Source organism: Desmodus rotundus, chromosome 12 (genome assembly GCF_022682495.2).
Source record: "Desmodus rotundus isolate HL8 chromosome 12, HLdesRot8A.1, whole genome shotgun sequence".
In the NCBI taxonomy this organism is placed as follows: Eukaryota; Metazoa; Chordata; class Mammalia; order Chiroptera; family Phyllostomidae; genus Desmodus; species Desmodus rotundus.
In genome coordinates, this window is record NC_071398.1 from 92845787 (window position 1) to 92858608 (window position 12822).

Below are 12822 nucleotides of genomic sequence, written 5' to 3' on the forward strand. Positions count from 1 at the left end.
ATGTAATTCTCCAATTAAACAACAAAATTCAAATACAGTTGAACTTTAAGTATATATATATTTAGTATAATTGTTTTCTAGTAAAAGTCACTGATATGAAGTTAGGTAGCTAAATATTTCAATTTTACTATGACATTTAAAATTCAATCTGATAACACTCGTCTAGAAATGTAGGTTGCTTTGTATATACAAAAAAGAGCAATTATTTTGGTCAAAAGTCAAGTATCTTATAAGTATAAAAATGACCGAACTGAGATGGTCAAAGGCAATATAAAAGCCCTAAGGATCACTTAGCAAATAACAATTATCTGCACTGATTGGCTGCATTTTTAAGTGTAGCCAAACAGCACACGTGTTACATCGCGAGATCAATGTAACAAGACATTTGCGCAGGCCAATGACGGCGCTGACAGCTTAGAGCAGCGAGGAAAGGGGAAGAGAGCAGGGCACGGTGTTTCAGTTTCCGTCTGCGTGCTCCGTGCAGATTTTGAGCTAATGGCAATTCCAATTCAAACCTCAAACTGCTTTGCTTACGGTGTAATTTAAAATTTACTACATCATTGTGCCCTTGACAAAGTAGCAGAGGAGGAAGTTGACATTCTACTAAATGCCTTAAATTACTTAAATCAACCAGAATTGGTTATTATTTTTAAACTATAATTTTAAATGCACTAAAATTCATATACATGTGTCAAGCCACCAAATAAATACGTATATATTAGGTAACATTCAATTTCAGACTTAAACATCAACTTCTAATTTCTGCCATTAGCGGGAAGCTCCAACAGCTCCTTAAAGATATGTAATAAATATTATCTCTTAAAATTCACGCGATCACACGTAAACTGTATTATCTACATATTTTCAGACAGAAAGTAAACTCAAAGCAGTTCAAACGGACGTCTCTTACCTCTCAAATGCAGGCCATGAGGTCTCCTCACTTAGTTCAGAACCATCACTGCTACCTGAAATCAAAAGTTATTCTATTTTTTTAAACATCAGATTTACAGTTTGAGGTTTTTTAATTTTAAAAAGTTTCTCTAACTGTGCTTATAAAAGTGAATCACGTTACTTGTGGGTGAGCATCCACATTTAAAAAGGAGGGGACTGAATTTGGAGTCCAAGGCAGCTTCCACTGATTAAAGGTAACTGCACTGATTAACGTGCCCCTCATGTACCCGGTCGAAATGCATCAGACTCTCACAACCAGTGTGCCATGAGACGCAGACCCCGATGCTGTACGTATCCATTATATGTGACGCATCAACGCCTCTCCTAAGTATTTAGAATGGCCACGCACCATCCCCGTAAAAACCAAAGCAGCAGCCACTGGAGTAATTTTCTGGCTGTGTGGTCCAGAGGAGAAACTGATGAAATGGTTCAGATGAGAAAGGGGACGCACTCTGCCGGTGGGCCTTACAGATGGATGACCCTTTGATTTGTAGCATTATGTGGTAAAGACTGAAATTTAAGCATGGTTAGTATGGCTGATTTGTAGAAAATGTAAGCTTTTTCAGAAGCTCCAGCCCCCAGTGGCGATGCCTCCCTTAGGTAGGCAAGGCCACTTTAGGTCACCCAGGACATCCGACTACATTAGAAGATGTCGGAGGTCACTGTCCCAAGCACTGGTTAATTTCTCCAGAGTCCCTTCTCAAGCCTCTATGGTCAGACAAATGTAGTATGTGAGTTACAGCTAATGAAAGCACCCTTCCGTGATTATGAAACTTGTGTGTCTGTACATTAGTACCTACCACTTATGGTTACAGACTTCTTTTCTTTTCAGACTGCTATTAAAACAAAACCCTAGGAGTTTCATTTTTTTCAGAGATTTCATTTATTTATTTTTAGAGAGAGGTGAAAGGAGGGAGAAAGAGAGGGACAGAAACATTGATTTGTGAGAGAAACATCAGTCAGTTGTCTCTTGCACGCCCCTAACCAGGGACCTGGCCTGCAATCCAGACATGTGCCCTAACTGGGAATCGAACCGGTGACTTTTTGGTTTGCAGGACATCGCCCACTGAGCCACACCAGTCAGGGCTGTCTAATGTACTTAATTTGCAAACAAGGATGTAACAATCTGCACTGTTTATCTACTTAAGAGTGACAGAAAAATTATAAAATTAATACAAAGGCAAAATGGAATTAGTCTCTTCCTGGTCTAAGAGAAAGGTCTGCAAACTGAGACACTAACTGTAACTGAATGAATATTAGATAACTATCTTGTGGTAACCATCAGAATATCTTTGGAAAGAAAAAGCCACAAAGAAATAGAGAATAATAATTATCATGATAATATGACGGGAAAAAGGCAAATACACACACACACACACACTTAATTGAGAGCTTTAATTTAAAAAATTACTTTCTGCTTTAAGTGGCATGCAGAAGTCTACATGTAACAAATTTTTAACTGAAAAAAGTTCTTCCTTTCTCTACTGCAAAATGATTGCTTGTACTATTTTTCAGATTGATATTTGCATTTAGGCAACTCACAGCATTAATAAAGAGGGATATTTCAGGTGGCCAAAGTGACTTCTATTTAATAAATGTTGTCATCATTTACCCATTTGCATTTCTAAAAGGGGGGCTGTGGGAATAAAACACTGCTGCACGGTGGCAGGAAGCTCTAAAGCAACTCCGTTTCCAGGGGCTGGAACTCTCAAGGGTTAAGGAGTCATTATGTTCAAGAGAATGAACTCCTCTGCATGTCTTTCCTCCGACTATTCATCAGCATTGAGGCCACCTGGTAACAACAGGCCTAGCCCTTGAGTGACCCGACAGTTAATCACAGAGGAAGATATTTTCCTTTTTTATTTCTTTTTAAAAATAAAAATAGCATTTTGTGGACATTTTCATGTTATCAAAAGGTCACCTAGAAGATTCTGAGAATAAATAAAAGTTAAAGAGGTGAAAACAAACAAACTCCTGTTGTAAACTCACATCCTTCTGCAGTATGTTCCCACTTTCCCGCTCCCCTTCATGGGGGCCACCCTTGTCCCCACGGCCCTATGAAGCAGCTCTTGCCAAATGCACCGACCAATTCCCAGTCTCACCTTTTCTTCTGCAGTTGACAGCTGACACGCCCCACACTGCCCTCCTCCTGGAGGCACGTTCTCCATTGGCTTCCGTGTTCCCACGCCTGGTTCCCCACCCCTGCCCCCCACTTCACTGATCCTTCGTAGTTTCCTCTGGTGGACCAGCTTTTTTTTTTTTTTTAAAGCATAATTAATCAGACCTCTAAATAGTAGAACATCCTCTTGTTTACTTACACTCTCTCCCTAGGTGACTGCGGCCGGTCCCAGGACTTGAAATACTGAAATGTGCCAACTCCTGCACTTGTGTCTATAGACTGACCCTCCCCACGGAGCTCCAGACTCACTCGCTCAGCGACCGACCTGACAGCACCATGCAGACCACACACGTCCAGACGGGATGAGTAAGATCGCCCGCGTCTGACTGCTACTTTGCTTCTACTGAATGCTCTGCGTTTGTACCTGGTGTTACTGACGTTTCCCAGAAACACTTCTCACCTATCGATATTCCACTGGAAAGAGTAGAACTTTCGGCCTGGCCGCGGGCTGGAGCGTGGGGCTCCATGACGCTGTCGTCCAGCAGGTGCCTGGGCCCCGCGTTCGGGAACGTCGCGCTCTTAAACTCTGCTGTGTTCATTTTGTGAATGAAACTGGAGACAAAGACGGAGGCCTTTAGTTACTATTACCAATTCGGGGTCCAGAAGACACTTCTGTATAAAGATGCAGGACGTGGAAGATTTACCAGCAATTTACACAGACTTTACCGTGAAGGACTCAAACTAAGTTCAGAGAAGTAGTTTTAGGAAACCAGCCCGTATCTACCTCAGTGACAGGTCCTTAAAAAATTGCCTTCCATTCACTTTTGGAAAATAGCTAGTAAATTTTCACAAAAATCATGGCAAAAGGTGAGTCCATTCTGAGAAAACAATCTTGCAAAACTAAATAAATTAAATGTGAAATCATTTCCCATTCTTTATATTTAGGGATAAAAAGAACAATTTTTATAAACCTTAATTTATGGTGACGGTGACTTATTTTAGTTAAGACAAGCAACAACTGTCTCGATACAAAGAGAGGTTATAATCTGAAGTAAAAGGGTAGATTGCTTTCTGGGTTTTAGTTATGATGCTCTGTGAGGCTCACTTATCTCTCCCAAACGGGAAGGCACTAATGGGAAAAGCTCGTTTCCAAATTAAAGTAAAGGGAAGAGATAAATGCTTTTAGGCAAACAAGATATTTTCCGGAATCAGAAAATTCTATTGTATACACACAAAAAACTATGCAAGGACACTATTTTCTGTTAATAAAATAAACAAAATAAATCCGAGGGAAACAATCTGTAAGTACTAAGTCGGGAAGATAAAACTAAGATGCTGACTTGTAGCCCAAGCTGTGGCACTTCCTGTGGCCGTGTGGAATCAGGTTCCGGGGGGACGGCAGCGTCTGCGGCAGCAAGGCCCCCTCGGCAGCCACACTCTTCCTCCCACTCTGCGGAGACCCCACTTCAGGCCCTGAGGGTTCAGTTTAAAAAGAGAGAGGGGGAGAGACATCTCAAAAGGTTGTTTTAGTTTTAATCCTTTCATATACAATGTGAAACATGGTTTAAACTTTAAGATAACATGTTAATTCCACTTAACTGACTGAACACAGGAAGTAGTTATTTTCTAAGTCTTCAGACACAAAACCCCAAAGCGGACTAAGGCCACCGACTTCTCTTTCCGACCGGCACTAACCGGGCGGGGTGAGTGTCTTCCCCTTTGCAGCGGAAGCAGCAGGATCAGGAGAGAGGGGCTCGGGGTCTCACTGCAAGGAGGATGGAGGACGCCCGCACTGCCCGCCCTGGACTGCCGGGCCCCAGCTCAGTGCCCTGGCACTTACGACAGTTTTAACCGGGGCTTCTTCACTTTTACTTTCAGCTTCCTTTCAGGTGAGAAATGTGTAGGGCATGTCAAGCATTTAAATTAGAATTTAAATCTATGTTGACACTGTTCAAGCTGATGGGAATAAAATACAGAACTTTTGTACACAGATCTGCAAAATATTCCTTTTAAGAAAAGCATATTTAAGATATTTAGACGGCAATGTTTTTCCCCTAGATACGGACATGGCTCGTCCCTCACCTCCTTCCAACAGTATGTGATGGGTCTCCAGACAGTTTTAGAACATACAGTAACATGAAGCTTATTACCAACGTCTGTGTTTGAAATTTTAAAAAAGGTTCTTATCCATAATGTCTTAAATAATGAGTAATTCTCAATTTTACATTTTTTGAATATGCGTGGTATATGTATAATGTCTTCATTATAATGCAACAGATACATTAAGGGACTGTGACAATATTTTTAACATTTTCAGTACTTAACCCAGTATTACAGTAAGATTTTAAAAAATTAACTCACTAAAATTGACTTCTGTGATTGTTCAAATTAGAATTTTCCATTTGACCACAGAAATTTCTACTGATTAAAAATAAAAAACATGCCAGGCAGAAAATTTTAATATTAAAGTAAATGTTTGCACACAGTACAAAACGTGCTAAGAATTACTTGCGTTGGAGCACATTCTTTCGCACTAGCTTGCCTGACTTCTTACTGGCAACGAGAGAAAACTGCGCACTAACCTACTAAATCCTCCCTAGAGGCAGCAGGGCGAGGTGTGCTGGTTCCAGGTTCTATCTTCAACGAAAGCCTGAATTTTAACAAGAAACAAAACACGTAAAATGATTACTGTTTGACAAAACAGTGCTAAAATCATGTATTTTCTCACAAAAAAACGAAAAACACTGTTATAAAATAATGTTACGTATTTTTCTTCCAGAGCAACCTTTAAGAGTTAAGTCTACTATCTCTTCCACACAAAGCTGATGTTACAGTTATTCTAGGAAGTAGTAAGGGGAAAAATATTCAGAAGTCATATTTAAAAACAGAAAAATCTCCCCAAACTACCTCAACATTGCCAAACAATTCATCACTTTTAGAGATATTTGATGAAAGACTAAAAGGTGATTTAACTTGAAGTTGTACGGATGCTTGACACTTAATTCAGGAACTCTCACATGTATTATTAAATACATTATGCAAATTCTCCCTAGAATCTTTACTGGATGGGCTAACAGCTTCTATAGCACTGAAATTTCAAAAACACCTTATTTAGACCTGGTGGTGTGGTTCAGTGGATTGAGTGCCAGCCTGCGAACCAAAGGGTTGCCAGTTCAATTCCTGGTCAGGGCACATGCCTGGATTGCAGGCCAGGTCCTCAGTAGGGGGCACGCGAGTGGCAACCACACACTGATGTTTCTCTCCCTCCCTCCCTCTCTCTAAAAATAAATAAATAAAATCTTTAAAAAACACCACCACCTTATTTAAAAACTCACCATCCCAAAAAACCAACCAACTCATCAAAAGACAGATCTATACAAATAAGGCTGTTTGCGAAATTCCCGGTAAATGCCTATCCTAAGTCAAAGTTTATTAGTTGGTACTGAAGTGCCATCTAGGATCACAAACCCAGTATTGGGTTCCACAGCAAAGAGAGATTATGATTCCTATCAGAGGAAACTATGTCAGGAAATTGGATACTAAAGCCACTGCACAGAACACACTCTGGTGCAGTCCACCAAGCCTACTATTTAAGCATCTGTCCGAAAATTAACAAAGGCTTTTTATTTGTAGCATTCTGCCAACAGGAATTTTTTATGAAACTGCATAATACACGTGACATTCATAATGACAAATCTCTTACAGATTCTTATTATTTCTTTGGCAACCTAACAGGGAATTATGTATAATTATATTCCAATTACTGGACAGTATAAAATGTGTATGTTGAACAGAACTCTCTGCCCTTTTTCTTTCTACAGGGCAGTTGAATTATTTGGGCTACAGACTACACTGAATTCACTCATCTAATAGTTACTGAACACCTGTTCTGTGTCGGGCACTATGGTCTCAGGGATTATAATAAAAGACTAGTCTTCGTGTGTCCAGTGACTAAAGAGAGATACGGGTAAATGCCGTCACCATTTAAAGGTGTGGCTGGACTAGGCATTTGCATGTGACGTAAGACCTGAATGTTTAAATACATGGGGAGGGGAGGACAGTTATACAAACCATTTCTGAAGATCCAACCTACTTGTAATTATCATCTTCCACAAACTTCTGCAGTTCTTCTATGTACTGAACGGAATTCAGGTATTTTTGTACGTGAGGCAATATGGGGATATCTAGGCAAGACATGAGAAATAATTAATTATCTGATGAAGTTCACCTCAACCAGAATTTTTAAAGCTGAGAAAACAATCTTTAAAGGGGAATGAAGGCCACATGGTACCCAAATTTAAGTTACTTCCAGAAGGACATTACTGAGAAAAATTTTATTTGATGTAAGACTGAAAGTGATTTATAAAACACAGTTGCATGTTGTCTGTGTAGATAATTTCACATTATTATCTGGTGTTAAGTTTAAAAACATTGAGAAAAGGACAAAATGACCCTGTTCGCATCTGTGATAGTGTCAACAATATAAATAAAGACAAAAAAAGAGATTTGTTTAACTTTCAGTAAGATTCCCCCCCAACCCCAAGTTTTAATCATACGGTGTAAACTACTGTTTCATAATATCATAAAAACTATGCATCAGTGGCCTATATTTATTCCTTATCAAACTGAAAGCATCCAAACATTTTAAAACATTAAAAAACAAAACCCTTTTCTAATCACCTGGGCTTGTGGAAGCTGTTTTTAAACATGTGTTTCCACGAAACACATCTTGGGAAAAACTTGGTTATTTCTCAATATCAGACTCAAGAAGGCTGGTCAGGTGTTACCAGGATCAAGTCCTAGCTCCTTTCCTAACAGAGAACATAGGAACTATTTCCATAATACATAATGGATCAGGGACATCAAACGAAATGAAGATACCAGAAAATAATTTTATGAATTATGTTAGCAAAGTTGTTACGAAATAGCAAAAGAGCAGAGATAAAACTTCAAATTTTAAATATGAAATACTTCAATTCCTTAAAAGCAGGCTCTTAAACAGGATGCTAAGTATCAAACAGTGAAATAAAGCAACCATCACTGTTCCTTGTGCGGAGATGACGCCCCCTGCTGGGTGAACAGCGGCCTTCCTGGTGCGGGAACCAGTCGGCAAGATCGCTTGCCACAGGGTAACGGCTCAGCATCCTCCCCCAAAACTTACCATATTCACACGACTGCTGTAAATCAGAAATTATTCGAAGGATGTTGTTCATCAAATTTGATCTTTGCTCATTTTCTAGAATGCTGCCAGTTGACGGGTATGCTGAGTCAATGTACGTTAAATCTGACAAGTAGATACCTGAAAGGAAATGAGACAAATGAGCGTTTTCCTACTTGTAGCTTGGAAGAGTAGGCCTAAGTGAAGGGGAGGAAGGCTAGTGTTCGGCCGCGTTTCAACCCCTGCCACATTTAGAAGGTACCGCCACCAATATACTGCAGCCCTGTAAAACCATGGCCGCCGAGGCCTAGATTTCCAGGGAGTTGGGGTCAGACATGTAAATACAGGGTGGGGCAAAGGAGGTTTACAACTGTTCGTATGGAAAATGCAATCATTCATAAGTAATAATACAAGAATAAACTGTCTTTTGCGTACTCGCAACTGTAAACCTACTTTTGCCCCTCTCTGTGACATGATGCTGTAGCTGTCCTCTTGTGATACCACTCCCTCCAGAGTGTGGTTTGAGGCTAGAGAAACTCCCAGCACCCATGGGACCTAATGCAAAGAAGCTGAGCTCTTGAACTGGCTCTGCCTCTGACTAGCTGTCTATAATGGAGATGGTATTTTAATCTCTGAACCTCAGTTCTTATGCCTGTACTCCTAGTACCCTATTTCCCAAGCTGTGGTGTAGCCTGAAGAGGTTAGGTTAGCAGGCTAGCCAGCACCTGGGGCCTGGGTTGATAATTACCACTGGAGTCTTAACTCAAGACATTTGAAAACTGGCTCATTCTGGTAGAATATCTTGTTTTAAAGACCCACCGCTGGATTTCTAACACAGTCCATGTGACTACAAACTGCGGTTAACTCTCCTCTGCCCCCACTCACCACTGCTCTGCACCAACAAAAATAACACCTCCCTCCAAATAATCTGGTTGCGCTAGTTTGGGATATGCAAGGTCAGTTATTTTAAAATATTTTATGTAAAGTATATAAGACAACTACAGTTGGAAAGAAAAACACACTTTCCTCCTCTACCTTGTAATTACTCCATGTTCATGAGGTCTCAGGGGAAACGCAGCCCAAATCATGCCCCTCCCCACCTTCCCAAAAGTGAGCCCTGCGTCTCCTCGTGCCGCTTCTTCCGTCTTGAGCGTTTCCTACACTCGTCTCTGGTCATCTGAGTTGTTTCTTATGTCCAGGTCAGCATCGACAGTTCTTTAGTGTCTCCCAGAGCCCAGGAAAGGAATTTGGGGATAGTCTAGTCCCATTCCCTCTCTTTACAGATGAGGAGCCTCAGGTGCGCTGACATAAAGTATGTGCCTAAGGCCACGGGAACCATTAGTGATGGAGCTGGATCTCAGAGTACATGCTTGCACCCCTTATTTTTTTACTTTAAATAACTTATTTTTTGAATTACAGCTGACATACGTTTCCCCAAGTATTTTTTTATTACACTGTTATAAAGTCATACAGTATCTAAACCATTCACTAGATAATTTTTATGACTTTGTAACTTCTTCTTTTAAAACTTTCTTGCATGTATATCTCACCTGTTCAAGATGCTAAACTCATTCAGGGCACTTGCTCTACCTTTCACTCTAAAACGATGAAAACCCTGTGCAGGGTCTTGACAGCAGGCGGTTAACGCGACCAAAAGCTGGCGTGGCCGCGTGTCTACTCACCCCAACACCATCCCTTTCCCAGTCAGTACACCTGAACAGTGTGCTCAAGCCACCTATCGTCAACAGTTCTTTTTCTTTAGAGACTCTCGGCTTCTTTTTTATGACTTCAAATGACTCTGTAGCCTAGCTCCACTCCTCGTCTTCTTTCTCAGAGGAAGAATCCGTTCCTTCCTTCCAAATCGAAACTGTGATTTTGACTGTGAAACACCCATTGTTGCCTCCACTATGCTCACCTCCACACGTTCCTTTTCCAGAGCCAATGCACACACTCACATCTCCTCTATTTAAGAAAACAAAAAATCAAAGCAACCTTCCTTCAAATCTGATCTCTTCCTCAAGATGGGACCCTTATCTCTCTCCCTTCAACAAACACTTCAAAAGGGCAACAGTATGCTTATTTATTCATGCTGTTAAACGCAGCTCTAATTCCTTAAACTGAGAATAAACTAACACGTAACTATATCACAACTCATTCGACAGACTTTTGAGTTACTCCCCCACCCCCGTGTTGCTATAGACACAGCAAGACAGTACCACATTTTTCTAGTCTTTCAATTACAGTTCATACTTAACATTATTTTGTATTAGTTTCGGGTATACAGCACAATAGTCATACAATCCTACACTTCAGAAAGTGTCCCCCCTGATATATCAAGCACCCACCTGGTACCATACTGAGCTTTTGCAGTATTTCTGATACAGTCCCTGTGCTTTACTTCACATTCCTGCGACTACTTCATAACTGCCAATCTACACCTCTGCATCCTTTCACTTTTTCCACCCAGCTCCCCCTCCCCTGCCCCCTGGCTACCACCAGTCTGTTCTCTGTACCTGTGAGCTGTTTCCATACATGTAAGTAAACTCCTACGGTATTTGTCTCTGACTTATTTCACTTAACCCAATGCCCTCTAGGTCCCTCCATGTTTCTGCAAATGGTAAGTGTTCTTTCTTTTTAATGGCCCAGTAATATTCCATTGTATAGATGTACCACTGCTTTTTTATCCACTCGCCTATCAATGGGCACTTGGGTTGCTTCCATACCTTGATTATTGTAAATAATGCTGCATATATTCTTTTAAACTACCGTTTTGGGTTTCTTTGGCCACGGTGCTTTTTAAAACTATATCAATTCATACTCCCACTGACAGTGCGTAAGATCCTAAGGATCCACACTTGGTATTATCAGTTCCTTAATTTTTGCCAATCTTGTGGGTATAAAATATCTCATTGTGCTTTAATAATGAGGTTAAGCACTTATAATTTTATGAACTGTCTTTTGTCCATTTTTTCCTCTGGGTTGTCTTCTTACTGATTTCTAAGTTCTCAATACTTTGTAGAAACTAATCCCCCAGGCAGTTAAATTTTATAGAGTTACTACGCTTCAAGCTACCACACAATCTGAAATCAGTATCATCTCGCGGCTGAAATTAGTCTGGAAAAGGCATACGTGACCTCGCTATTACAACTTCAAATGTCTCTCCTGGCCCCCTCCGTTCCCGTTTTTCCTCATGTTCCCTAGAAGCTGGTATTCCCCGTGGTCTTGTCGTTAACCTTCCCACTATAGGTACTTTTTCTGGATTACGTTGCTTCCACTATCAACTATCACCTAATTGCAGACGATTTCCCAAATCTCTATAGAACTGAGCTCCTGACTTTCATTTTCAATTTTACATGCCAAATTGACCATTATTTGTTCCTGAACGCCTGCCACTTCAATTTCCTACTGTGGTTAGAGATATTACTAATTGCTGAAGTTTGAAAGTGCAAAATCGCTTAAGTAAAAAACAACTCAGGAGGAACATACTACTCACAGTCTGCCCAGATTAAGCTACAGTGAATAAGACATGACCCCTGCATGATGTCATGTAGTACATAATGTAAATCAGAGACTAGAAGCTGGCAATCCATCCATCCCCGTGTTTTCAGAATCAGGAAATATCACAGGCAATACCTAAACGACTTTCTTTCCTAGAAAATGGGCGGATCTGGCAAGAACAAGGCAGAGCTGTAAAGGGTGCAGACCCTGTAACCATCACAACGTCACAGCTCCTTTTCCTGCTAGCGTGCCACTTGCTAGTGCATCCGGTTTACCTTGCTTACTAGCACATCGGCGGCTGCACTCTCAGGGGTCTCTACGGGCCCCCGAGTTTGCAGCCCCTGGTATACCTGCGTATGGCACAGGAACTTAAAGACAAAGGCAGATACTAAGCTGACTGTAAACAAGGATGTGGATCAACAGTTGATGGTAGAAGTATCAGAAAGAGAAAGACAACCTACAGCAACGGGGGTGGAGGGGGCAAGCGTGTGGCGTGTAGAGAAAGTACAGCTTGAAGGTGTCACCTGGCAACAGTCATCAGCTGTGGCCTAGGCTCTGGGGTCAGACTCTAATCCCCCAGCCTCCCACCTGGTGCCCAAGGACTAGGCCCCGATGTCTACATTTGTGTTTCCTCAGCTACCGAGTTACTTAATCACATGTCCTGATTTAATGAAATATGACAGCATAGTTAGTGCTCAACAACTAGTACATCTCTCCGGTACCCTGATTTCATAGCAGAAGAACCGGGCCAGAGGTAGGTAAAAGTGACTTATCCGAGTTTACACAGCCAGTGGCTAGGGGAGAGGGGGGAGGGAGGGGCATGGTGTCAGAACCCTCTCTTCTTTAATCCTCACCTGAGGATATGTTGATTTCAGAGAAAGAGGAGGGGAGAGAGAGGGGAGGAGCCCCGACCTACATGGAACCTGCAACCTAGGTATGTGCCCCGACTGGGATCGAACCCACAACCTTTGTGTCCCTGGCATGACGCTCCAACCAACTGAGCCACCTGGCCATGACAGAGCTCTCCTTTTATCCCCACTCAGGCCAAGGTTATGTTTTCATTTAAGTCACAGCATATCAACTCTAAGAATGACCT

General features: G+C 41.3%; 1 protein-coding gene across 2 annotated transcripts in view; it reads right to left on the reverse strand.

Moving 5' to 3' along the window:
* The window catches only part of RALGPS2 (Ral GEF with PH domain and SH3 binding motif 2), a 117086-nt gene that overhangs the window by 21528 nt on the left and 82736 nt on the right, over positions 1-12822 (reverse strand). For both annotated transcript variants that reach the window (XM_053916061.2, XM_053916060.2), the window contains exons 9-14: positions 8232-8369; positions 7164-7254; positions 5653-5720; positions 4411-4543; positions 3531-3682; positions 911-965 (exon numbers count right to left, since the gene is read on the reverse strand). In XM_053916061.2, coding sequence (XP_053772036.1) covers positions 911-965; positions 3531-3682; positions 4411-4543; positions 5653-5720; positions 7164-7254; positions 8232-8369 — 637 coding nt within the window. The remainder of the gene's footprint in view (positions 1-910; positions 966-3530; positions 3683-4410; positions 4544-5652; positions 5721-7163; positions 7255-8231; positions 8370-12822) is intronic.